Source organism: Lissotriton vulgaris, chromosome 1_1 (genome assembly GCF_964263255.1).
Source record: "Lissotriton vulgaris chromosome 1_1, aLisVul1.2, whole genome shotgun sequence".
NCBI classification, from domain to species: Eukaryota; Metazoa; Chordata; class Amphibia; order Caudata; family Salamandridae; genus Lissotriton; species Lissotriton vulgaris.
In genome coordinates, this window is record NC_141685.1 from 1,112,452,606 (window position 1) to 1,112,480,204 (window position 27,599).

The 27,599-nt window shown below is 45.7% G+C and overlaps 1 protein-coding gene across 1 annotated transcript in view; it reads right to left on the bottom strand.

Moving 5' to 3' along the window:
• The window catches only part of BRME1 (break repair meiotic recombinase recruitment factor 1), a 313,388-nt gene that overhangs the window by 85,490 nt on the left and 200,299 nt on the right, over nt 1–27,599 (bottom strand). Inside the window, exon 7 of the mRNA XM_086928376.1 lies at nt 2,347–2,505. Coding sequence (XP_086784502.1) covers nt 2,347–2,505 — 159 coding nt within the window. The remainder of the gene's footprint in view (nt 1–2,346; nt 2,506–27,599) is intronic.

Below are 27,599 nucleotides of genomic sequence, written 5' to 3' on the forward strand. Positions count from 1 at the left end.
GTGTGCACAGACTCACAGGACGTCCCACCTTGGAGCTATTGCTTCCCAAGTACTTTTAACAACTTTTAGTGGATTTGCAGGAAGGTGGCAAAATCACAGTCTTGCTAGTATTCACACCAGATTTAATATGAGCTGGCATAATCAGAGAAGCTATTGCTAGATCTCTGATAAAATGAGAATGCTGACATAATTTGTTACCTCACTTCAGGGTACACAAAGGGGCAACTTTTTTTTTTTAAAGAACGAGTACATTTCTAAAGCATCCTGTCCCCTGGACAAATAAATATATTTTAAAAATAGGCATCCCTGTGACAATTACCTTAAATGAAACAATTTCGTCTTCTTCTGATCAGGGAACTACAACAGTGTGCCTTTTTATGACGTGATTGTTGGTGCCACTGAAGTAAAAATATTTATAGGCAGTGTATCCGTTATTCCTTATTTTTTTCCTTTTGAGAGTATTATAGGGAGTCCAACAGGCCACGTCAGCACTTATCTGATGAGCTACATATGTCCTCACAAGGCCAAGAAAGTAACATTTTTATTGAGACTTAGATGAGTTTTTGAAACCAGCAATAAAGCCCATGATCAAAACTGCGACTATCAGGCTATTTATTTCAATACATTTTACTTGCACAATAATGTACAAATCTGAATCAGGGAAATCAAAATAAATAAAAAGAGCATCCAAACATGATTTTCCCTTTCTTTGATCCCCAATGACCTTGACAGCTCTGGAACCAACCCACCAACGGTTAGTGTGAAATTCGGTTTATGTAAATGCAACATACTTAATCTACAAGGTTTCACTCAAAGTGCACTGTTGTTATTCAACAGACACATTGACTTTTGAGCTCATCCATGAGATCAGAGAGACATGCAACTCTATTATCACCCACAATCTGTTAAGTGATAATAGCCAGACCTTTACTTTTCAGAAGAAAGGTTGACTCATTTCAGAAGCCAAGCGGTCTGTCCGGACAGAAACACTAGTTACAGAAGAATGACCCCTGGAAGGGTAGTGTCGGAAACACCATAAGCTATAAAGGCATAAACACCTTCCAACTGTCAATCAATTGGATTGGATTAGTTTACTTCATCATCTGATCTGGTTCATAAATTTGAATCTCAAAATCTGAAACAGCAGGACTGAAAAAGCAGAGCAAAGGCCAAGGGCCTTATTAGGACTTTGGCAGTGTAGGAGCGGGGCCGCCACGCAGCCGCCCGCTCCCACACTGCCAAAGCCAAGACAGACCGCTCGCCAGATAACAACTTTTTAAGTTACTGGCGGGCAGTTCTTTGGCCTTTAAAATAATCACCGCAATGGGAACATCAAAGCATGTTCCTGCACGGACTGAACTGCACAATGTTGTGCATTTCGTTCCATGCAGGAACACAGAGGCGCATGCAGACTATGTGCCCTCCTACATGCACCCCATGGCACAGAGGCACCAGAGGGCCCTGTAGGGCCCCTTTGTTTCCTCACCACCACACTTTTCAGGGCCAGGACTGGAATGCAGGAGCAAAAGCACTTCATGACCAAAGCGAAAGAGCTTTGACACAATGAGCTATATTCCGAATGGCTTATAGTACACAGAGGTCATGATAGATTGAGCTAAGCTCCCTTAAGTAAATGGCCCAATCCCCATTATCGTTTGAGAAACATGCAATTGAGCTTGAATCATTGAATGGCAATCCCATATCACCACCTTGGAGAGAAATGTGACATGCCCTGCCTCCCACACAAAGGCCAAACCTGGAAGCAAGCACACCGTTAAATGCCTAGTACCATCATGATAAGAAGGAAACCAACAATTGGTAAGACAGGGCTGCATAAAGCAGAACACGCACTAGGTGCGTGTATGATGCCTCAGACTGTAAACGCAGGAGTGCTGTGTGCATTTATGGGCTCTGTCTCACCGTCTAGAAGAAGGGGAGCACAGGAGTTAGAATTAATATCTAAATCATGAATGGGATTATGAACATTGAAGCAAGGTGCAGGGGTTACGCTACAGATATGGGACTGCGGCCTGAGATCTAGGTACAGAATGGGCATCCCATAGATTATCACAACCAAACCAACCCTCAGACAAGCTGGTGCAAAGCATAGAAATTAATACATTGTGTGTTCCTGGTTGGTCATGTAATGCCAAAATTGGCATTTTGTAATCTGGCAAACCAAGCACTCTGTGTGATGTATAAGTGGCCAGTGTTTTTATGTCAGAGTGGGCTGTTTGTGTGGTGTCAGAGTGACCATGATGTGCAGTGCCAGCTAGGACAATCTTCCTGGTTTGCTGGTGTTCTCATATACCCTCTATGTTGTTATTGCAAACAATGTACTCTTACTTGAGGTTGGAAAGCTCTACAATGAGGCCTTGTACGGTTTGCGTCCCATCTTGGTCAGTGATGGTTTGGGAAGAGCAGAGCATCTCCTTGTTCAGATCCTTTCTGTACTCTGTAGCAACATGAGGAGAGCACAGGCAAGGTTCTTCCTGCAGATCCTCCCTAAAAGGAAGCAGAACAAATCTTCAACCTAGTTGTTAGGGCCACACGACCCAACCACCCACACACAGGGGAAACTAAAACGTTACTCTCTTAGGAACTCCAGCATTGTTAGTGGTATAAATGGAACATCCGATTAAGAAAGAATTCTTTCTAGACAAAAACTGAGAGTGGTCTTAATGACATTATTAAAGAGTTAATTTTGCACACGAAGTAGGATTTGGAAAGCAAATTTTTTCTTTTTATCGATATCTCAGTTACAACCTTAATAAGTGACTCCCTAAATCGGCTTCTGGTGTCATCTAGATTATGGTGAACATTACACAAAGCGGCAAGGTTGGCAGAGGCCATAATAGCCTGTTCCATCTTGGCAGCAGACTGTTCATTACACTTAGGGGTCCCCGCAAACAAGATGGGGATCATTTTGTCGATCGTTCTTTCGCCACTGGAGCAAAAGCCCTTTAGGCAGAATTGAAATGTTAGCCACTCACCATGCATGATGTACAGTAAGCATTCTTGTTTTGTTTTGCAGAAACACCCTGCCAACTCCCCGACACCCCCCCCCCCCCAAATTGGGTGCTTATTTCTGCAGAACAAAAATTCAATTGTCCTCAAACACAGTTTTCTCGCACGGTATGCGGGTCAATGCTGTTCCTTCTTGTTTGTTACTGCCAGGTTTTCCAAGGTGGTCATGAACAGTAACAAGGTACCTCAGAAGGACTGTCCTAAATACCCTCAATTGGCTGCACTAGTGGAAATGTTTGCTGAAGGCGGTCAATCAAGGTTTTCCACAAGTGGAGGCATCTGAGGCTTTGCCATTGGAAACCTAGTGTTTCCCCAGCTCTGCATAGAGCAGAGGAACCTGGTTTGGTCAATGAGGCTTCTGCCACCTTAAGGCGTCTGCACCACATCTGTCAAATACTAAATGACCCCCAGAGAAAGACTCCTCAGACAATAGAGGATGTTAATCTTGCAAGTTTAGGTGACAGCCAAAAAGACAACTGTTTCAAGAGTTACCTGTCTAATTCTGGAAGGTGACTGTAAGTTTAAAGGCTTTATATACTAGCACACTGGGACCCACATTAAACATGACTTTTACCCGGAACAATCATCCTGAGAAAGTTCTAAAAATGAAGCCTGGGCTGAATTTGCGTAGCTGTGCTACGCAGAACTCTGCGGAACTCCGCGAAGCATAAAAATACCTCTGCAACACTACGCAGAGTTCCATGAGCGGGCGGAGTTGCTTGCTCCGCCCATTACTCCACCCGGTTGCGACTCATCGCAAGATGTTTTTGACGTTAGGCAACGCGGATTGCGTGCTTGGGGGAAATATCGTGCAAACTTCACCGCGCGGTTGCCAATGGGCGCGGCCATCCTGTTTTTCTACACTTTGTTTTGGTTCTGGGGCCTGTTTTCAATCCTCCCTCTATCTTTTCAATCCTTTCTTCCTGAAACATTTTTTAAATCTTTTTTATTATCTATCCCTCTCTCTTCCTAAGTCGATATTTTGAGATTTGTTTGTACTTTTACTGCATTTTCGTACTGTTTTTCTATTACTTGCTTATTTTTTTACTTACCTACTTCTTCTCCTAACTTTATTTTGTACTTCTACATTTTCTTTTCCGCCCTGCCCCCCAGAACCATGGCTAAGAGTAAGAAGACAACGCAGAGTGCGACCAGGAGCCGCCTTCCTTGCGAAAGGCGCCGCCCAGAATGGGTGCAGCACGGGCCTTATTTTCTGAGCTGGAGGTGGCTGCTCTGTTTTGTTTTGCGCAGCGCCACCTCACCTTAACCCTGGCAGCAGGCCTGGGTCTGGGTACGGGATCCAGGAGGGTCACCGGCGGTGGGCGAGGGTGCGCGGGGCAGTGCTTCGCTGTTCTGAGGTGCAGTGCATCCATAACAAACCCACCCACCGGAGGTCCGACATCCTGGACCGAGAGCAGGACCTGCTAGGTGTTGAGGTTGTGGGGCTTGGTGAGTAGCTAATTATTTATTACTATTGTGTGTTCTGTGTTATTGGGAATATTATTTTTTCCCCAAATAGCAAGAATGCTGCTGCTGCTTACATGCACAAGCATTTGCAATGCAATAGGTCTCGCATTTACGAGAGTTTGAGCTATTGGCAATGTAAATGACAATGCCTTTTATTTATGTGTTGTTTTTAAAAACAGATAAATAAAAGGCATTGTCATTTGCAATGGCAATAGCTCAAATTCTCGCTCTGCTCAAATTCTACTTTTTCAGCCTGATTTGAGAACTTTGTTCTTGGAATTTCATCTGGATTTATACTCTTTTTTGCTGCCTCCTACTTCATTCTTCTGAGAATGCCTGGGAAGGAGAAATAAGGTTTATTTAGAGCCTGTGCCACCTGTTCCAAAAAGAGGGTCTACATGGATGACCCTCATGCTGATTGTATTTACTTTCCTTACCCGGATCATCAAGCTAAAGACTATAAGGTATGTTGTACCTTTTAAAGTAAGACCCTGAGGGATCGTGAAGGGTGCCTTTTGACATGGCTTCAAAAGCTAAAGGCCAGCAAAGGAGGTTATCTCTAGTGATAGTTGTAACGACCGGATTCTCGGACCAAGCAGCTTACCAATCGTAGCTAACCCAGTCGTCACGCAACCACACCCTTCTCAGGCCATATAACACATAATATCTAGCTGAAAAAGTAGAATTTGAGCAGAGCTCAAAGGAGACTCCCCAGCACAACGTGCGGTAGAAAATCTGAGGGTCAAAACGTTCTCTCAGGAGTGTTCTAGAGGGTGAGATGCTCTGATTGGTTCAGGGACAAATTTGGTCTCTTTTACATAATGAAGGTTATGGGTTGCAAAAGGGAAATGGGCCTAGGCCTCTTTTCAGTTTGCTATCCAACAAAGCATTGCATTTTTATATACCGGAGACTCCCCTATCGACGACGGGGAATGATTCAGGCAGGAGAATCTATGAAAGCTCCAATACTGAAGTAACAACGTTAAGCTCCCAAGGTGGCGCTGGAGACCTAAACGGTGGATAAACCTTCTTTATCCCATTCCAGGAAATCTTTAACTCTTGGAATCTGGAAAAAGGACACCTGTGTAGGAGACTTTCTGTAAGCAGTGATTGCTGCTAAGTGAACTTTTATGGAAGAGAATCGCAGACCAGAATTGGCCAAATGCAGTAAATAGGGCAAGATCACCTGCTTTTGTCCACGCACTGGATCATGCCCATTGTTCCTGCACCACAAGTAAAAACACTTCCACTTGAAAGCGTAGGATTTCTTGGTGGAAGGTCTCTTAGCTTCCTTGAGAATGTCCATACATTCCGAGGGTAAGTCTAAATGTCGATATTGAAGGACTTCAGGAGCCATGCCGTCAATCTCAGGGATGATAGATTGGGATGAAATATCTTCCCGTCGTTCTTGGTCAACAAGTCTGGGCGACATGGTAACCTCTTGTGAGGAACTTCTGACAGCTGAAGAAGGTCCGGGTACCACTACTGACGAGGTCACTCCAGAGCTATCAGAATCATTCTGGTGTTGGACCTGTAGAATTTGTTGATCACTGCAGGAATCAACGGAATTGGTGGAAAAGAGTTGTGAAAGATGAAAAATTGATTTGCCCCCTTTGTGGAATGGATAGTATTAAAGTGAACCAGAGTTTTACATTAATTTCTATGTTTCACCTGCTTGCAAATAATATGTGCTCATTCACCAGGTACAGCTCCATGATACACAAATGCTTCCCAACTGAATTCACACCCACACTCCAACGCAGCGCTTTGGAAACTTTAGATAGCAAGGTGTTTTGCTGGTTTAAAATTGAGGGAAATATTGGCCTGCTCAAGACGGTTACCCACAAGCAGACAATTTGTCCCGTAACCACACTAACACAGTATTAGACGATGTAAGGGCATTAGACAGAGAAAAATTAGATGCACTCCAGATATTAGCTGAATGGTTAGACACACTAATATTAGTAGAAAGGAAATGTGAACGGTTGAAAAAAAGTAAACAGGAGGGAGAACAAGAACAGTCATCTACATCTTGTGTTCTTTCACCTAATCTCACCATGCCGTTGAGAGAAGTACCAGGAAAACACCCAGGGAAACCAACTATTAAAGTTCACACACTATGGTCTAACGTTGAATTACACAGATTCGCCCTTCAGTTTCCAGATATTAGACAAGATAGAGAAGAATGGTATGGACAAACAGAAATAATACTGCGAGTTGTCACTCTTACCTTGGAAGACATAGAACAAATGTTTTCTATAATATTGCCACCAGATATTTGGGGAAAAATAAGAAGAGAAGGTGATGAATGTTCAGAAATAAAATGGGAAAATGTTATAAAAGCAACAAGGGAACAAGGAGAAGACATTCCAGATGATATTAAAAGATTACCTGGCAAACTAATGGCCAAAGTAAATGTACTGGTACCAAGGAAACAAATAGATTGGTCAACGCTAAATGGATGTATCCAGGATACTGAGGAAACAGTGTCTGTCTTTTTCGCTAGAATACAGAAAGTGTTCACAGTTTGAAGTGGCTAGACAGTGAAAAGGGGGCAACACAAAGCGCACTTGTCTCCTGCTTTGTTAATAAATTAAAACCTAAAATAAAGAAAGGGATTCTAGAATACAACCCAACTTGGTCATGCAAGCCACTGACAGAAATTAGCAATTAGCATAGTATTACGAGATGCTAGGAAAAAAGGATTTGCAATTTAAAAATAACAAAATAAAGGATCTAAAAACAAAGGTTTTAATACAGCAGGTACACCAGTATAGTGGCCATAGGCAAAGAGGCAGGGGGAGAGGAAGAGGCCGCGGAGGCCCACAAAGGTAATTCTCGGCTCCCCCAGCACAACAGCACTATCAGCAGCAACACCACCACAACTGAGCAGACACACATACGGGGATGCTTTACTTATGGGGAAGAAGATCATTGGAGAGCCCAACCACCCCCTCAAACAGTCACAAAGAGGGGGTGGGATGGGGAGATCAAGAGGCCGGGGAAGGAGTATGGGAAGAGCTGGATATCAACAACAAGGACGTGACTCACTTCCTGGCCCGACCCAATATTCCCCCAGACAAACATCTTTGATAATGCAGAAACACCAAAAATGCAGGTACATCTCCCGTATGATGGGATCTATCAAGAAGGGCCCCCAGGGGAATGAGACTATTATGATCAATAGGGAGGCCCAAGAGAGTTACTACAGAGGATGGTAATCCCTGTAGATCACACTGGGCAAGGTTGAAGGTACACCCGTAGAATTATTAATAGATACAGGGGCCACCAATTCCTCCATGACAAAGAAAAAGTTTCCAGATGTCCCTCTCTCGGGAAAAATAAATAAGTCAGTGGGATTCACTAACATACCTGTAACAAGCCCAATTTCAGCACCCTTGAAATACAGTATAGGCCTAATACAGGACACCTATTCCTTTCTAATATCAGACAAATGCACATTTAATTTGTTGGGTTTGGACTTGTTAAAAAAGATGAATGCAACTATTAAGTGTAGTTCAGACAGAGTTTTCTTGGAAGTGGATGGGCCAATGACAGAGGAAATGGGCAACTGTTTTCTGTCAATCGGAATGAAGAATATAACAGCACAAATAATGGACCAGATAGATTCAAGAATTTGGGCGAAACATAAGAATGATACTGGGAGAACAAACCTCACACCTGTAACAATAACAGTCAGACAGAATGTGAAATTACCAAGGATCCCACAGTACAAAATAGCTCCACAAGGTCTAAAGGGGGTTGCAGGATATAGTAACAGACTTACTAAAGGAAGGGATTGTGAAAGACATAACAGGCAGTCCTTGCAACAGTCTAATTCTATCAGTTTTGAAAAAAGGGGATGTGAATACTGATGAAAAGAGTTACAGATTTATAGATGATCTCAGAGAAATAAATAAGATTGTAATGCCACAGTTCCCGATTGTCCCAAATGTAGTATCAATATTATCAACATTGTCACCAGAAATGGCACACCAGATGCAAAGACCAAACTCAGTGCACATGAAATAGTCACTGGGTTGCCAATGGTAGCGTGGGGAGTTCCAGACAAACATGCTCTGCCTATGATGACCTATGAATTGTTGAATGATTACTGCATGTCACTTACACATACTCTTGCTTCTATGAACTAGCAGGTGAAGGGGACACTTCCAGAGCCACTGCAAGTTGAAGGGCACAAGTATATGCCAGGAGACTGGGCGCTGATAAAATCCTTCCAGAGGTCTAACTGTCTCCAAGTTCGCTGGAAGGGTCCGGAGCAAGTCCTGCTCGCAACAAAGACGGCAGCAAAGTGCACCAACAACAAATCCTGGATCCACGCCAGCCATACCCCCTGAGACTACATCCAGCCAAGACCCAGGTCAGCAACACATGCCAACACCAGGACTGATTAAAGAGGATAAGAGGTACAATTTGAGGTACACAAAGAAGAAGGAGATTAAATGTCAGTAATTCCGGTAACTGATCTTCTACATGAAATAGACGGAGTATTACTGCGAGATATTATCCTAACTGATATTTTGACACCCATCCTTGACTTCGAGAATAGTAGTGAGGAAAACAACAGAGGCGCACTTATTTACCTTCAGGAAGTATTTGATCAGCTAGAATATCAATTAATGTGAGATTTAAACAGTACAGCATTACAAGAAGCTTTGGGTAGAATACTTTCAGACTGAGAAAATTGAACTAGGGTATATTGCACACTACCAACAGGGGTAATAGCTTGTTTGCATAACAAGAAAAGTGTAAGAACATTCATCAGGGAGTGATTGGTTTAAAAGAACGTTGTGTAGCAAAGAGTGTGCCATTGCAGCATTGAATAGATGAACTCATTCAGGAGGTATTTGCGAGTCCTCCTGTCACTGCAAAGTGCCCGTGCCACTGCAGCAATAAGTAGCGAACTGATCCAGGAGGTATTTGCGAGTACTCCTGTCACTGCGAGCACCCGTGCTGTTGCAGTATCCAGCAAATAACTTTTTCCAGGTCGTCAAGACAGCCAACTTTAAACGGCTACCTTTGGGGTGAGGTACAGTGCACACTCCTGTAAAATAAGTGTGGCTGCCTTAGAGGTCGAAATACATGACCAAAGGGATGTACATTACAAAAGTTGCATGCATATCTTTGGGAGGTGGGAAGTACCAAGGGGTTCTCAAAGGCCCTCTGAAATATTAACGAATAACTGTTCTCAGTATATTGTGTACTATAACCTCACCTTATATGTGTTTATGCCTTTAGTATGTTTAGTTTATATTATTGTAAAGATTTACAGTGATAATTCACAACATAGCGTCATTAATAGTTCTACAGCTAATTGAAGTAAGTATAGGAATACATAGGTATGCATAGGGAATATACAGTTCTAAAACTGGAGAAAAAATTGTACAAATCTAAAATGTGCATACCTGGGGTAATAATCTGTCTATTATTGCTAGCATTAATTACAATCTATTGGATGTATTCTATCCCATGGAACAGCTAGTCCCAACAACCCCTGCTACCATACCTGCATACACTTTGTCACCTGAGGAAATTGCCCACAGGGAGGACATGCATCACAATTCCTTTGTGACTATGTTGCATCATACCACTAAGGTATTAACAAGGGGAGATTGCTGGATATGTTTGCAATTCCCAGCTTCTATAGACCAAAGCTTGCCCCTCGTTCAAGTTCTGTTGCCTTTTGAAGCATCCTGTTATGCTATATGTATAACAATAGTAAATATATAGATAACAGCTGTTTTGCAGAATGTAAATAACAGTACTGCTGGTGCAGGGAAACCTCTGGAGAAGCCTGCAGGAGCATCATATAACAAATATGTGGCAGATAGTCTGACATTGGGGAACTGCACAGAAGTAGTAGAACAGAATGCAACATTTCCCCTATCTGACATCTTTACTCCACTCTTTCCATCTCAGAATACAAGCGCCAGGATAGCAGGCCCATCAAAAGAGGCGAACAAGGATATACCATTTTTGAAGTTAAAAATAAAAAAACACAGCGCAATAGGGAGTATTTGTATTACACATAATGGTACCTATCAGGTAGGCCATAGTGCAAATTGTAATATGACATTCGAAATGACGGCTGAAAATAACAGCATTCCACTTTATATAGGTGACTCAATGTATTGTATTTGTGGAGGAAAAGCTTATACATGGCTTCCAACAAATTGGAGTGATTGTTGTCACCTGGGTTTTGTACTACCTGCTATAGCAATAAAAGATGTACGAAAGGAACTTACAAACACATGAACCACGCAAAGGCAGAAAATGTGGCTCAAAGAGATAAAGCATCAGAGATAGCAGGTGATATACTTAAATGGGTGATACTATGTATTGGTCCACCTATCAACTCCAGGGATATACGTAGGTTATCCAGACTACTATAAGCAACAATAAATGAAACAACAAGTAAATTAGAAAATATTACAGTAGAACTTCAGGCTGTGAGATTCGTTTTCCACAAAATACAATGGCTCTTGACATGATGCTGGCAGAGAAGGGAGGAGTCTGTACAATAATAGGGGCATTGTGTTGCACCTATATCCCTGACTCCTCTGTTACTGTTAGGGAAGCAATAAAACGACTGCATAATATAGGTAGAGAAGCACATAGGGATTCCGGCACATGGGATATAGGAGGTTCACTCTGGGGTTTGTTGAGTACATGGGGCTGGTACATAGAAATGGTGTTCATAACAATATTCCAATTAATAATAGGCTGTTTTCTATTAATTAATTGCCTGTCGAGATGCTGTCAACTATTGGGACAGCTGACAAAATGCCCAGTGATGGTATCAAAAGAAAAAGATCGGATACTGATGCAAACAGTAACTACTGAATTGATGCAGATAGACATTTCTGACAATGATAGGAATAGACAATATAATTATTGAATGTTGAGGTGATTCGGGATGAAATTATTTTAAACTAAGGTTCAAAGGGTCTTCTGTGAAAGATGGAAAATTATTTTGCCCCCTTCGATGAATGGATAGTAATAAAGTGAACCATAGTTTTACATTAATTTCAGTGTTTCACCTGCTTGCAAATAATGCAAATGCTACTTACCAGTATGCATCTGTTCTTGGCATGTAGGGCTGCTGACATTCATATCTGTGCATAGTCCGCCACCTAGTGTTGGGTCCGGATGATTGCACATTGTTGTCCTGGAAGAGTCTTCGAAGTATCACGAGATAGGTGGCTCCTCCCCTGGACTACAGTGCGCATGGGCATCGCCTCCATCCCCAGATTGTTTTTAGCCATAGGCAGAGATGGAGTGAAGAAGTGAGTGATGACCATGCTATGAGCATATGTTTGTATATGAATACATACTGCAGCTGCTACAGGCGCCGGGGAGGAGGGCGGGCGATATGAATGTCAGCAGCCCTACATGCCAAGAACAGATGCATACTGGTAAGTAGCATTTGCAGTTCGAGGCATGTGGGCTGCTGAATTCATATCTGTGCATAGAATACATAGCAGTCCCTCCATTAGCGGCGGCCGCCCGCGCCAGCTGCAGCAGTCTGAAAAAGTGTTTTTAGAACAGCCTGACCAACAGCTGCCTGTTGTTTTGAATGCACGTCTACACAGTAGTGCTTGGTGAAAGTATGAGTGGTAGACCATGTGGCTGCTCTACAGATGTCTTCTAAGGGAATGTTACCTAAGAACGCCATAGAGGCCCCCAACTTCCTAGTGGAGTGGGCCCTCGGTGGTATAGTGAGAGTGCGCTTTGCTTTAGCGTAGCAGATCTGAATGCACTTTACTATCCATCTAGCTATTCCTGCTTTGGAGATTGCGTTTCCCTTGTGTTGAGTGGCAAAAGCAACAAAAAGTTGTTTGGTTTTGCGGAAATCTTTTGTCCTGTCCACATAATACATCAAGGCCCTCTTCACATCAAGGGTGTGGAGCATCCGCTCCGCCAGCGTCTCTGGGTTTTGGAAGAACACCGGCAATTCAATAGTTTGGTTTATGTGAAACTGCGAGACCACTTTGGGTAAGAACTTAGGGTTAGTGCGGAGCACCACCCTGTTGGCATGTACCTGGAAGAAAGGTTCTTGGATGGTGAGCGCCTGCAGTTCGCTAACCCTCCGTAGCGATGTGATTGCTACCAAGAACGCCACCTTCCAGGTCAGAAACTGCAGCTCGCAAGAGTGTAGTGGCTCAAAGGGAGGACCCATCAGCCTTGTAAGAACCACATTGAGGTTCCATTCCGGAGCTGGTGGAGTCCTTGGTGGAATGACTCTTTTGAGTCCTTCCAGAAAAGCCTTGATAGCAGGGACCTTAAAGAGTGACAGGTGTTGCCTATTTTGGAGGTATGCTGCCATAGCCGACAGGTGAATGCGGATGGAAGAGTAAGCTAGATTACACCGATACAGGTGAAAGAGGTAACATATGATGTTTTGAATGGAAGCGTCCAGCGGGTCAATGCTGTGCTCCACGCAGTAGACGACAAATCTCTTCCATTTAGCCGCATAACAAGCTCTAGTAGTGGGCTTTCTCGCCTCCCGAATGATGTCCATGCAATCGGGAGGAAGATCGAGGTAGCCAAACTCTAGGACTTCAGGAGCCAGATCGCCAGGTTGAGCTGTTGCGGATCTGGGTGCTGAATGTCGCCATGGCTCTGCGTCAAAAGGCTGGGAGTGAGATGAAGCCTTTGATGCGGTACCACGGAGAGTTCCAGAAACGTGGTGTACCATGGTTGGCGAGCCCACGTTGGAGCAACCAGGATGAGCGTCATCGAGTGTTGCCTGAGCTTGCGTGCCACCAGCGGTATCAGAGGTGCTGGGGGAAAAGCGTACGCAAATCTGCCTGACCAGTTCATCCACATCGCATTGCCCTGTGATTGGGGGTGTGGGAACCTGGCGGCGAAGCTTTGGCATTTTGCGTTCTCCTTTGTGGCGAACAGGTCTATCTCTGGATGACCCCACCTTTGGAAGTACGGTTGGAGTACTGATGGATGTAACTCCCACTCGTGCATCTGATGGCTGTGTCTGCTGAGCAGATCCGCCATCTGGTTGTCCTTGCCTGGGAGATGTTCTGCCATGAGGAAGATGTTCCTCTGAATGGCCCACTTCCACATGCTCTGAGCCAGATGAGACAGCTGTGGAGAGTGTGTTCCCCCCTGCTTCTGGATGTAGTACATGGCCGTCATGTTGTCCGTCCGGATCAACACGACCTTGTTGCACAGATGTACTTTGAACGCCTTTAAGGCCATGAAGATTGCCATCAGTTCCAACACATTGATGTGCATCTTCCTTTGCTGAAGTGTCCATAGTCCCTGCACTGTGTAATGGAGTACATGCGCTCCCCATCCCTGGAGAGAGGCGTCCGTTGTCAGGATGATCTGTGGGACAGGCTCTTGGAATGGTCGGCCCTTGCAAAGGTTTTGTGGATTCCACCAATGCAGAGAGTTGTACGCCCGACCGCTCACCAACACTAGGTCTGTCAGTTGCCCATGAGTCTGAGTCCACTGACGTGCCAGGCACTCCTGAAGCGGACGCATATGTAGTCTCGCGTGCGGGACAATGGAGATGCAGGAGGCCATCATGCCTATCAACTGCATGAACACCCTCGCTGGAAGCGAGGTCTGGGGTCTGAATCGTTGGATCAGCGCCTGGATACCGGCGATTCTCACTGAACTCGGCTGCGCAGTGGCCGCCAGAGTGTTGATTGTCGCGCCCAGATACTGTCGCACGTGGGCGGGCTGGAGATGGGACTTTGGGTAGTTCAGAGAGAATCCCAGATCGTGCAGGAGGTGAATGGTGCGTGACACGTGGTCTACGCACTGCTGTTCCGTCTTTGCCTGAATAAGCCAGTCGTCTAGGTATGGAAAGACATGGACGTGCTGGCGACGGAGATGCGCTGCTACAGTCGCTAGGCATTTGGTGAAAACTCTTGGTGCCGTGGTGACCCCGAACGGCAGGACTCTGAACTGGTAATGCTGGTCTAAGATCTTGAATCTGAGATACTTCCTGTGTGAAGGATGCAGGGGAATATGGAAATAGGCATCCTTCAGATCCAGCATCGCTAGGAAGTCCCCCCGTTGAAGCAGGGGAAGCACCTGCTGCAATGTGAGCATATGGAAGTGCTCTGAGTTGATGTACCAGTTCAGGGGCCTGAGGTCCAGGATCGGCCTGAGTGAACCGTCCTTTTTGGGAATTAGAAAATACAGGGAGTAAACCCCTGTTCCCCGTTCTTGCAATGGAACGAGCTCTATCGCCCCTTTTTGCAGCATGATCAGTACTTCTTGCTGCAACAAGGTCAAGTGCTCGTCGGACATAGCACGGCCTCTTGGCGGTATGTCCGGTGGAATGGACGTAAGTTCCAGACAGTACCCGTACTGGATAAGAGACCTCACCCACCTGTCCGTGGTGATGGACCTCCACGCCGGCAGGAACTGCTGTAGTCTCCCCCCGACAGGTGTTGTGTGATCGGGGGGAAGTGACAAGACGTCACTGCTTGTTGGAGGCGGTGGACCTGGAGGCATTGTTTCCACGTCCTCTGCCCTTGATATTATTGCCTCTGTAGCCACCCCTGCCCTTGTTGTTGTTATACGAGGACTGGGTGTTACCCTTGTAGTATTGCGTGGTCTGGGGTGCCTGGCCTCTTGAGGTGCCTCTTGAATTGGAGCGGCGAAAAGAACCACCCCGAAACTGCTGACTTTGTAAAGCCCCCATAGACTTGGCAGTTTCGGTATCTTTCTTCATTTTTTCTAGGGAGGCATCCACCTCGGGGCCGAACAGATGGTCAGGATTCACCGTCTGACCCAGTAATGTGGTTTGTATGTCGGGCTTGAACCCAGAAATTCGAAGCCAGGCATGGCGTCTGAGTAACACGCTTGTATTGATAGCCCTGGAGGCAGTGTCAGCTACATCTAGGGCACATTTGATGGATGCATTAGTAATGAGTTTACCCTCCTGAATGAGCATCTCCCCCGCCTCCTTGTATTGGTCAGGCAAGTGTTGTAGGATGGCCTCTAATGTGTCATAATGGGCCCTATCATAACGTGCAAGCAGGGCTTGGGTGTTAGAGATCCTCCAGATGTTTGCTGCCTGTGCAGCAATGCGCTTGCCTGATGCCTCAAAGATCTTTGACTCTTTGTCTGGGGGAGGAGCATCACCAGTAGTCTGCGAATTCGCCCTCTTTCTAGCGTTGGACACCACCAGGGAGTCCAATGGCAAATGTCCCTTAATATACGTGGGATCCGTGGGCGCCGCCTTATACTTCCTGTCGATGCGAGGATTGACCACCCGCGCCCGGGTGGGCTCCTTGAATACCTCCTGTGCATGCTTCAGCACCCCTTTGAGCATAGGTAGCGTCTTGACTTGCTTTTCGGCTACCGAGAAGGTGTCGACCAAGAAGTCCGCATCCACAGGGTCTGAGTGCAGCTCGACGTCATGGTTCGCTGCAGCCCTCTCTATTAATGCATTAAACGCCGCCGAGTCCTCCGTCGGGGACGTCTTCGTGGCGAAAAGTTGAGTGTCCTGACCTGACTGCAGGTCGTCCGTGTCGTCTCCTGCCGTCCAGGGCACCTGCTCCTCGTCCGGATCCGAGTACGCAGGATAGTTGTACACGTCGTCCTCCTCGTCCACCTCAGGCACTGGGGAATGGGCCGGCGAGCGTTCCATGGCTTGTGGAGACAGAGGTTCCATCAGAGCCGAAGAGTCCGAGTACTTTTTGCTCTTAAGTGGAATCCTAAAAGGTTCCAATGGCGGCTCCGACGTAATCTTTCGTTTGAGGAGCGACAATTTTCCGGTGTTGGCGTCGATTGTCACCTCTCGACGCTCCTCCACCGCGAGCGGTTGGAGCCGAAGCTTCGATACCACCAAGGCAGCTTTCGGCGTCAATACTTCCTGAGAATGTCCGCTCTGCTTAGGCGCGAAGGCCTTCGGCGCCGACTTGGGAGGAAGGGTAAAACGGATGGGCGTTTGTTCCTTGGCAGGCTTCGGCGTGGGCCTAGGCACGACAGTGTCCTGGCTGGGAACCACAGTGGACTGTTGGATCCGCTTCAAGGATTCTCCCACCTTCTTAGTAAGGGATGCCGAGGGCTGAACCGTCTCGAGCGACTCTTCGTCCCCGAGAGCCCGGTCGCCGGCAGGCCTCTTCTTCGGTGCCGACGCCCCCTGGCCTGTCGCACCGTCGGCGTGACGCTTCTTCGAAGCCGTCTTCGGGTCCGCGACCCCTCTCGGTGCCGACGCCGCCGCGTCGGAAGTCTTCACCTTCGGCGCCGACCCAGAGGACTTCGGGTCGGCCATTTTGGCGCGGCTGTTTTGGTCGGCCATCTTGGCGTGGCTCTTCGAGTCGGCCATTTTGGGTTTCGTGGAAGTTGACGCCTCCAGAACCTTCTTTACCAACGCCAGTTTCGGTTTCGGTTTCGCATCCGAGGGTGCGGGACCGGTTGGCTTCACTTTCGGTTTCTTGCCAGAAATGTCCGTGACCGGGCCCGGAGGCGGGGACGTAGGACTTATAGTACGATCTCGGGTAAGGCCCGAAGGCGATCCCTCGACCTGGGCCGTATGACGGGGGGAAACCCCGGAGTCCGTTTGGGGATGCTCTTCCTCTGAGCTATCTCCCATCGCGGCACAAATCAGTTCGTCGTCCCCTACCTCACCGGAGACTTCGTCGCAGGCCTCCTCGTCCGCGTCGTAGGCCTCTTCCTCGGACGCGGGGCCAGAGTCCGACTCTTGTACGCCGGCCTCCTCCTCGATCGATTCCTGAAAGATGTCATCAGGTGGAGGTGCCGAAGCCGACAACTGTGCCTGGAGTCGATTAGCCCGGCGAATCTTCAAAGTTTTCTTACTCCTAAACTTTGAACACGCCATGCAGGTGTCTTCACGGTGATCCGGTGACAAGCATGTGTTGCACACAGGGTGCACGTCGAGGTGCGAATATTTCGAGTGACATAGCGGACACTTCTTGAATGGAGTCCGCTCCATCGCAAATGCGGTTAGTGTAGGCCCGTCCGCGTCGAAGCACGTGGAAGGGCAGTGGGAAATTGGAGCTGAGAGTCAGTAATGGAACCCGAACGCAACTATACCGACGCCCAGCCTAAAGACCTTTTGGTCTCAAGTAAAATCGAACAACTATCGGTTCCGAAGGAGGGAACCGAAAACACATCCGAACCCTATGGCGGAAAAAAACAATCTGGGGATGGAGGCGATGCCCATGCGCACTGTAGTCCAGGGGAGGAGCCACCTATCTCGTGATACTTCGAAGACTCTTCCAGGACAACAATGTGCAATCATCCGGACCCAACACTAGGTGGCGGACTATGCACAGATATGAATTCAGCAGCCCACATGCCTCGAACTATGTGCTCACTCATCAGGTACAGCTCCATGATACACAAATGGTTAAACTAAACTGTCTGAAATTCAGCAAAAAACAAATGGATTGCAAATGTATGTATCCGTGTCCCTTATGTTCTTTCTCAATTTGTGTAATGGCTAACTAGCCTTCACCTGTGTACAGAAGCCGGTTCAGCAAGTTAATTATTAGAAATGGCTCTCTGATCTGGAACATGTCAATCTGCTCTGCTCCTGCTTGGGTAAAGTGTTTGTTCATGGCAAATATCGTGAGTGGAAATTGTGCGTAGAAAGCAGAGAGCACGAGCATCTGTTGACTAGATCAAACAATGCTTGTTTGACAAAAACAAAATAACAGACTCGAGCTCTAGGTCAGGAGGCAGTAGCGTAAGAAATTGGCTAATATTAGTATGGTCATGATCGTCACGTATAAAGCAAATGTACATGTGGACATATTTTTGAAATGCTCATACCATGGTGCTGATATCAATGATTAACATGTCTGAAGCTTCTGAAAAACGTATATAAGGACTGTTTTTTCTTTCTGTAATCAGATCTCTTTGCAGTCCTACTTGACAATTGTCTCAGCTGCAGTTCATTGGCAATAAAGAGACACTCTACAAGCCTTTGTGTGTGTCCATCTTGCCTATCCTTAAATAATTGTGTTTTTACAGCGTACAGCAATGTCTGAGACCATTTTATCAAAAGGGCATTGCCCCGTGAGCCTGGTTGGTGGAACCCGGATGCGAAGACGGGGCATTTGGTTTTTACCGCGTCTGCAAAAGGTCTATGTCTGGCACTCCCCTTTGTCGGAAAATGTCCTGCGTGACCTCGTCATTGAGAACCCAGTTGTGCGCTTCAACGAAGTCCCGTCCTAGGGCATCTGCTTGGATGTTTAGATTTCCTGAAGGGTGGATGGCTACAATACTAACTTTTCTTGAGAGAAGCCATTTCCAGATAACCTGCGCTTCCAGAGAGAGAGGTCTCAACCTGGTGCCCCCCTGCTTGTTCAAATAATGCATTGTTGTGGTGTTGTCTGTTTGAACTAACAGGGAGCTGGACTGAAGAGAGGGGAGCAGTGATTTGAGAGCTAGTTGTACAGCTCTCAGCTCCAACAGGTTGATGTGATATCCTTGCTCTACCTCTGACCAGAGTCATTGCACTTGAAGAGGACCCATATGAGCGCCCCAACCCCAAAGAGACGCGTCCGTGATGAGTGTCTGAACACGAGGGTCCTGATGAAAAGGAACTGCTTTGACTAGGTGAGAACGTTTCATCCACCATTTGAAGGAATCCTTGGCTGACTGAGGGAGAAACACATGGCTTCCTAGATATCCGATATCTGCATCCACTGATCCTCCAGCGCTTGCTGCATAGGACGCATGTTTAATCTGGCGTTCGGAACAATGAAAATGCACGAAGCCATAGAACCCAGAAGCGATGAAACTTGTCTGGCTGTGGGATGTTGAGAGATGAGAAGATTGCAACATTTCTCCCTGATTGAGGATAGTCTGTCCTCCGAAGGACACATGCTTGCTTTTACGGTATCCAACAAAGCACCCAGGTAGTGAATCTGCTGAGTGGGGTTGAAGATTGACTTTTTGAAGTTGACCTGTGTCCCCAACTTGCCCAGGAGCGGGAGACGGTATGTTAGATGACTCTGAAGCAGAGAGGGTGAAGAGCTCTTCAGGAGCCAGACGTCCAGGTAAGGATAAATGAAAATTCTTTGTTTGCGGAGAAAGGCTGCCACCACTGCCATGCATATAGAAAAAGTTTGGGGGGGCTGATTTGAGCCCAAAGAGAAAACCCTGAATTGGAAATGTTTATGGGCCACTTGGAACCGAAGAAACTTTCGATGTTTTTTGGACACCGGAACATGGAAGTAGGCATCCTGCAAGTCTATAGCACACTTCCAGTTTCCCTGATGTAGAAGCGGAAAGATCCGGAGCTGAGCTAACATCCGGAATTTCTTCTTGCGGATGAATTTGTTCAAGAGTCTCAGGTCGAGTATTGGTCTGTATTCTCTGGTGGGACCTCTTTTTTTGCACCAGAAAATAACGGGACTACTACCTTTTTTTTTTATCACACATCGTGAGCTGACCAAGAGATATAATCATTGGATAGTACAAAGTAATTTAAACAGCAACAGTGCAATCTAACAGATTTCAAAACAACCCCAACCATCCTCTACCCCTATTCTGATTGACCTATTGGTCCAAATCTCTAAAGTATCGTACCGCATTCTACCAGGCTCTCCAGGTTGGGGGCAAAGCTTGGCGCCATAGCTTACAAATCTCCCTTCTAGCCTCTCCATTACCCCTTATTTTGGCGTGCTTCACAGGCGACCAGTATATCCTGTGAAGTGTGAAAAAGTGAATCTTCCTGAGTGCAGCAGATTTAATCAATGGATAAAAAATGTCTAAGGATACTTGCCATAAATTTTCCAGATCTTCACCCGGCATGCACCTCTCCGAGACCAGGTATGGACACTCAATTTTCTATCAGCTGCAGCAAGAAGATAATGGTACCACCGTCCTACTTCCTTTTTCTTAACAGTTGGGACTTGCAACTCATCCTCCAAGGAGGTATCCTCTGAGATTAACTAACGTTGGCTCTCACACCATGAAGAAATTTGGTGAAATTTAAATCTGAAGAGGGCTCCACTAGTGAGGTTCCACCAAAACTTTCCAGGGATAACAGTTATATCCATCCATTATATCCTTCCAGTGTGAGACTCCAGCCTCCTTTAATGGCTGAGCTAGAGCTTCTAAGAAGCATTCTGGTGTTCTTGGGGAGTCCCACACTGGAGCCCATTCCCTATAATAGGACAAACCCAAACATGCCCGACACTCCGTCCAAAGCTTAGCCGCCATAGATAGAGTCTTCAGCCTAATCTTTTTAAAATATTTAGGGGCTCCAAATTTATACATAAAACCTACCTCATCTAAAAGCATAGCTTTAAACATACTGCCAATCAGGGAGCTGTCTGGTTTCAAAAGTAACATCCTGCAGTTTTTTAATTGATATACCCAGCTGTACAACTGAAGGTCCGGCAAACCCAAACCTCCCTTAGCCAATTTCAGCCTTAGCTTCTTCCAGGACAACCTGATCCCTTTAGCTGCCCAGATAAATGAGGAATTCTTACCCTGTATTTTAAGAAGGTCAGTTTTATCAAATTCCAAGGGAATATTACTAAAAAGGTAGGCATACTTGGGAAGGACACACATTTTAGTCAGATTGACTCTCCCGTAATGGGATAACGGTAAGCTCTGCCATCTCTTCAATAAAACCTCCACCTCCCTCGAAACTTTCTCTAAGTTTGTTTTGGGATCTTTCCTATGTCCTGGGTTATTATTACTCCCAAGTATCTTAGCTCTTTAGCAAGCCTCACCCCCTGTGCTGGGGTGTTCTAATCCATAATCTCGGTCTTATCACTATTGACTTGATACCCCGACAGTTTACCAAAAACCTGTACTTCAAACATAGCTCAGATAACGTGTGGTTAACATTAGAGGAAAATAAACTAAGATCGTCCGCATACAATGCTACTTTCCTAGTAAACCCATTAACTTTAAAAGGGGCAGGAAGAAACCAAGTTACACAAGCACCCTCTAAGAAGTCAATTGTCAGGGAAATTTCCGTAGAGCATTAGTTTTTTCAAGGTTTTTACACCAACATCAACCATAAGTTCATTTGGAGTTAAGGAGCTTCAAAGTATGGATCCAAAACAGTTGTTGTACTTCAAAATCTTTATTTTCAAACACATTAAAAGTTTTCCAGCTTTGCACTGCCGACACGTGTTTCGCCCACTCAGAGGCTTTTTCAAGGCAATCTTGATCAATCTTGACAGGTCTGGTGGTCGGGAGGATCTTATGAGTCAAAAGATGCAAGTATAATGTGTCAGAATTGGGAATCCTATTAGTTATGGTGATCACGGCGAGCTGTTCAAGGTGTTGGTTCCACCTTTATAGCTTCAAGATATTGGGCCCCACGTTGAGTTTTGTTTTAATAAGGACAGTCATGGAAGTATGTCTTAATCGGGTAGCGCGAGTCGCTGCATGGAGATAAGTCTTTTATTCATATAGTCTAGAATCCTGAGGACCTTGATAAGTCTTCTAGTCGTTTGCATAGGGGCCCAGCAGTGGAATTCTGACACATTATACTTGCATCTTTTGACTCATAAGATCCTCCCGACCACCAGACCTGTCAAGATTGATCAAGATTGCCTTGAAAAAGCCTCTGAACTAGAAATAGTCAAGAAGAGACGAGCTCAAGCTCCAGGATCCTCATAGAAGGAGCCGGAAAAAAGAACTGACCTAACTGTCACCTGTGGTGCATCATGGGCGCAAGGGGGCTCCTAGAGGTATTAAAGGCACGGTGTCCAGGTTCTTGGACTCCTTAAAGGCAGGGTGCCAATGGTTTCTATTACTGTCATTTGTTCTCTGTTATGCAGCCTCTAGGCTAATTGCCTGCTATTACTTACCTTTTTTTCTGAAAATAAAGGGCTGTGTTTGGAACACTTGTTCAGTATATGTATTCTGTTGCAGTGTTTATATTAGAGATTATTTCTTTTTCTAAAAAATACATGTAATTTTGGCATATTAGCCTATTGGAAGTGCCTTAGGCTGCATATTTATGTATGCATACATGTATATATGTATATTTTTAGAAGTACTCTGTACTTGTTTGTCTAAACATACACATATATATCTATTTCTTTATATATGCTCTGGGATCCCGCATGTGGGCAGGGATAATTCAGTGCTTATGAATATTGATGAGTATTTCCTGGAAGAGAACTTATATTATGTGATTGTTATTCTTCTAGACAGGTGCTCGGCGCTACTAATCTTACTTGTTTGCAACTTTGAGCTTGCTTGGGCTGATAATGTAAGAGATGTTCGAGAACTTAAGTTAGGTAATGCAGACTAGTAGAGGGACTCCTTTCCTTTGTCCTGTCACTAAGATAGTGGTAGTTAGTTAGTTACTTAGTATTAGTTGGTAATTTAGCAGCCCGCGTGACGCGTTTTCCTCTCTCACGTGCTGACTCCTTAGTCCTTTGTAGAACCTGTTGTAGTTTGTACAGTGAGTGAGTATAGCAAGCAACAAACCAATATGGTGAATGTAATAATATGCATGCGTCCATCTATGCATTTAAGAAGACTAAATGCAGACTTAGTGAATTGGCCCGTCAAAGGGGGTTGAGATGATTGCAAATGAGATCGGAACTTAGAGAAACAAGTATAATTATTTTGCAATTTATTCCAAAGTCTTTGGAATAGGAGGGCTAGGTGGGTTTAGGTCCAGGATTCGGAATGGTACTGTGGAATAATAAAGATGTGATACTAGTCTACTACTAGTCGATCTGATTAGATATATCAATGGTATTGCAATTGGCGTTTCCTGTCCAAAATGTTTTTGGAGCAATGTTTTAATATTTATTAAACACCAATCAATTTTTGTCTCTTTAATTATGTCTTACATAATCAACATCCTGGAGCAAGAAGAAGGTGCGGGAGCTGGAGGTGCCTCGCAGCAGCAAAGCTCCTCTGCAGATGGCTCTGCTGGTCCCAGTAAGTCCTCCTGTTGTTAATATTAATATATATTTCCCTAACGTTTATCGCACCTTATTTAGAACTATTATTTACATTTCCTAATTTGATATTTTACCAAATCCTCTTCGATCTATCTGTTTCTAAATTATTGTTATCCCTGCATTATCTACCAACTTAGTTATTTATATTTCATCTGTCTGTTATAAATTTTTTTTTTTAATAAAATAAAATTGTCTCTGACTCTGTATGTAGCATGCTTTCTTCTGGTTTTTAAGTCAGCTTTCCCTCTCCCCTTATATATTTTGTGGACTGCCTAGTGGTGGTACTGTAAGACTCAGAGAACTCATTGGTCCTTACTACTACTAGTACTAGTACTCTGCTGTGCAAATTGCATGCCCAAGTAAGGTATTCTATGCATGTTTGTTGAGATGAGAGAAGGCTTGCTTTTACTTTCTCATGCTCAATCAGTAAATAAAATGATGGTCACGCTGGACACCCCAAAGTAGTGTATTTTACTATTTCTCGGCCTAGTACTATTTTTACTAGCAACAGTTGATGGTGAAAAACTGATTACCGTGCACCATGGCTGGAAGGAAGTATGTGGAAGAGGAGGAGGAGGATGGCATCATTATATTTTCCAACCAAGAGAGACCTCATGTTCGATTGTCCGCCCAGTTGGCCACTCTTTTTCTTTTTAAAAACTCAAATTCACCAATAGCTCTAGCCACTGAGTCCAGTCCTTTGGATGTCCTCTCCTTGAGAGGCTTTTCAAAAATTGCCACCAACAAAATGCCCAACTGGATATTTTATTATTTTTGATAGGACATACTGTCTACTCTACTACTCTCGTATTACCCGAATTGTAGAGATCTGTGTGGTGCATGTATTGTATTTTCAATCTTGCTAGTGAAAAAAATAAATAGGGGGAGGCGTATATGGCATCTAAGAAATGTGAAATGTTTTTTCTAGATGTACCGACCACCAGTGCCGGGGCCAGCGGCGAAGGCGACGCCAGTCAGGAGGGAGCTGATGAAGCAGCTGCAGGGGATGAGTCCGCAGCAGTGGAGGGCGGTGGTAAGTCTTATTCCTTACTTATTCACAAAACACTCGCTGCAAGGGTGTACACTCTGTACTGTTGAGGCTAAATTGTTGTGAACAGTTGAAGAAGACACACTTTACTTAGCATTAGTGGGAGTTGAGTAACTAATGGCCTTTTCTATCTTCAAATGAGCAGCAGAGAACATTTTATGAAGAAGACTAAGATTCAGACAACCTTGATGGGTTGATGGAAAAGGGTAAGAAGGATGGAAGGAAGAAGGATGGGTGATATGTAATTTATGACTGGCCGAGAAGGATGCAAGGGTAAAGGAAGGGGACAGGGATGCATATAGGTGACTGATAAGATGCATAGTGGTTGAAGGATGGGTGAAAGGTAAAAGAAAGGATGCCTGCCAGTGCCTGGGTGGGTGAAACTGTATGGGTGAAAGGAATCCTCCGGGGGTTTGGTGGGTCAAACTCAAAGGTAAGCAAGGAAGCATGGGTGGTGGTTAAAATGACAAATGTATGTTGTTGGTGAAAGGTGTGTTGAGATTGAGAATGATAGCTATGTTTAAATGGATTGATGCCTGGATGGTATTCAATTATAGCATAGGTGGAGACTGGATGAAAAGCATGTAAACAAAAATGAAACAGTGACAGAGTAGCAAAGCCAAGGGTGAAAAATAAAAAGAATAATGCTAGAAGAGCTATGCAATGATAAAAGGAAAAATCGCTGGGAAGAAGAATAAACAATGACTTTTTTTTTCAAGGTTTTTTATTCAAAGCTGTATTTCAGAATACTCTCTTGACTCACAGTAGTTTGCATGTACAACATATATATTGTGTATGTACCATCATCAATCGCCTCCTTCAAACTCTGAGGCCCACTCCCGCTACCTACCCATGTCATTTGGACCATGTCAGCCATAGGCGGCCCATCTGCTGCATGGTTACAATCAAACAGTAGTAGTACCTCACGTCGTGCCATCTATCATCATATCATCTGCCTTGTTGTAGTAGTCAGGGTGAAACTGAAATTGAGCATTTGCCATTGATTTAACAGAGTATGGCCATAATAGAAAAATAGATAATGGTGTAGTAGAGCTGCCCCACCTGCAGACAGTAGTAACGTAACATGAGTCTGCGACATGATTATGTCTGTCTAGGAAGCAAGCTGACTGAGGTGAAATGCCTACAAGGTAAATTTAGCTAAACATAGAGAGAAGAAGAATACTTGTTTACTCCATAGTGCCTAATGCCTGAAACTCTAATCACAACCTTAGGGGCAGAGGAAGTGGGGATATCACAAATGTTATGTACTGCTAGTACTATTGTGCCCCTATAATTTTATGTGTATACTTTTGTGTTACTGTTTTGCTGAGAGTATTGGTTACAATTGTCTTTTTTCTTTGATATAGCTACCCCTTCCGAACCCAACAGGCAGGAGTTAGCAGCCACAGCCTGGCAACGGCAGCTGGAGGTCATCAGGGATGAATATCGGCAGCTGGTGGTTCTGGCGGTGGAGGAAGAGGAGGCGGCAGCAGCACCGGCAGCCTCCAAAGCCCCGGGTTCCAGCCAGGCCCCCCCAGTGCCTCCTGTGGTATTGCGCCGTGGTCTGGCAGCCGCCCGCCGCAATTCAAACACTGCTGCCCACCCCTGTTGTTCCTACAAAACATTTCAGCACCGCATGCTCATCCCGATGGCATGCCTAGAGGCCAGGATTGAGGAGCAGTTTCACGTCCTAGAGCACAAAATCCGGCAAGTCTGCCGCTAGACCTTAGTCTTCTTGCCCCTTTTTAGGTTTCGACTGGGGAACGGAGCGTAAGCTCCGCCCCCAGAGAAATCTCTAGTCTTCAGTAGGGACTCTTGGAATACGCCCTCTGTCCCATTGGCTAGCTCCATGAATGGAGGCTAGCCATTGGAACAGAGAGGCGTCCGTCATGGCCGGACCAGATTCGGGGGCGTTCCCGAGAATTTTTGGCTTTTGGCTACGTCAGCCAAAAGCCGGGAACGCCCCCGAATCTGCATGGCCTCCGCTCTCCCCCTTCCCTCCCACAGCAGATCCCCGCCTCCCCCTCCCCTCCCACAGCAGATCCCCGCCTCCCGAGCCGTAGCTGATCCCGATGTTTCAGAAAATAGAAATTACGGGATGTCACTGTATTTCGCAAAATGTGCGCAAGAACTTAATAAATCACCTACAGACATGCCAGTAAAATACCAGCCAGGCGATAGACCGGTTACCATGTCCCCTTCCAGAATTCCTCCTCACAAAGCCACAACTTCCGAGGCCACACCAGAGTCAGGCAAGCCTGGGCTCGACATATTTTCAATCAGCTCCTCCCTAGGCTCAATTCTCTGGCCCTAAGCGTAAAGTGACTACCCCGAAACACAGCTTGAGTCATTGGAAAAGCTAATGACCCTCCAATTGTTACCTGATCCTGTGTGAACGGCCCTTCGCAGCCGTGAAGCAGTGCTAATGTCTGCCTCGCGCATGATTCAAGCCCCGGGCCTCACCTGCCGTCAGAGAGGGCGGGGCTTCGGCCGTGGACTCTGGGTTTCTGCTGAAACTTTGGAGTGAGCGGCGGGCGGAGGCTACCTGAGGCCCGGAAGAGGCAGGCGGAGTCGGCCTGGGGTTGGGAGGGAGGCACCCACGGAGGGGGCAGTCATTTGCAGCAGTTTGCAACAGACGCTGGAGGTTTTCCTTCGTGACTCTCTGGAGGAAGACTTGGTCCATTCAGCAGGATTTCTGGCTCCCTGAGCCGGCAGCAGATCAGAGGACCTGCCGATGGCCATGATGCGGAGGGTCGCGGCTCTCGGGGTGGGCGGTGCGCTCCTGGTGCTGTCCCTGGCGGTCTGCGGAGCCGCCTCTGCTGGTCTGACTACCACAAGTAAGTGTCCGTTGAGTCGCCCGCGCGGGAACACCTCAGGGCCTGGTTTATACGTTAATTTAGTTACACAGTGCGCAGTGGAAATTATTAACACCAGAGTCTGGGGGTTCCGTCTTGACACAGTGCGGGAAACTGTTGCGCCGAACTCGGGGGTTCTTGCCCAAGGGTGCCTTCGTTTCGTAACATTAACCCCTACGTGTTATTGTGTTTCCGCCACAGAACCTTCCTTCTAGCCCACTTCCTTTACGTTTTGTAGCAGTCAACTACTCGTGCAAACGTGGTATATATTTTTATAAG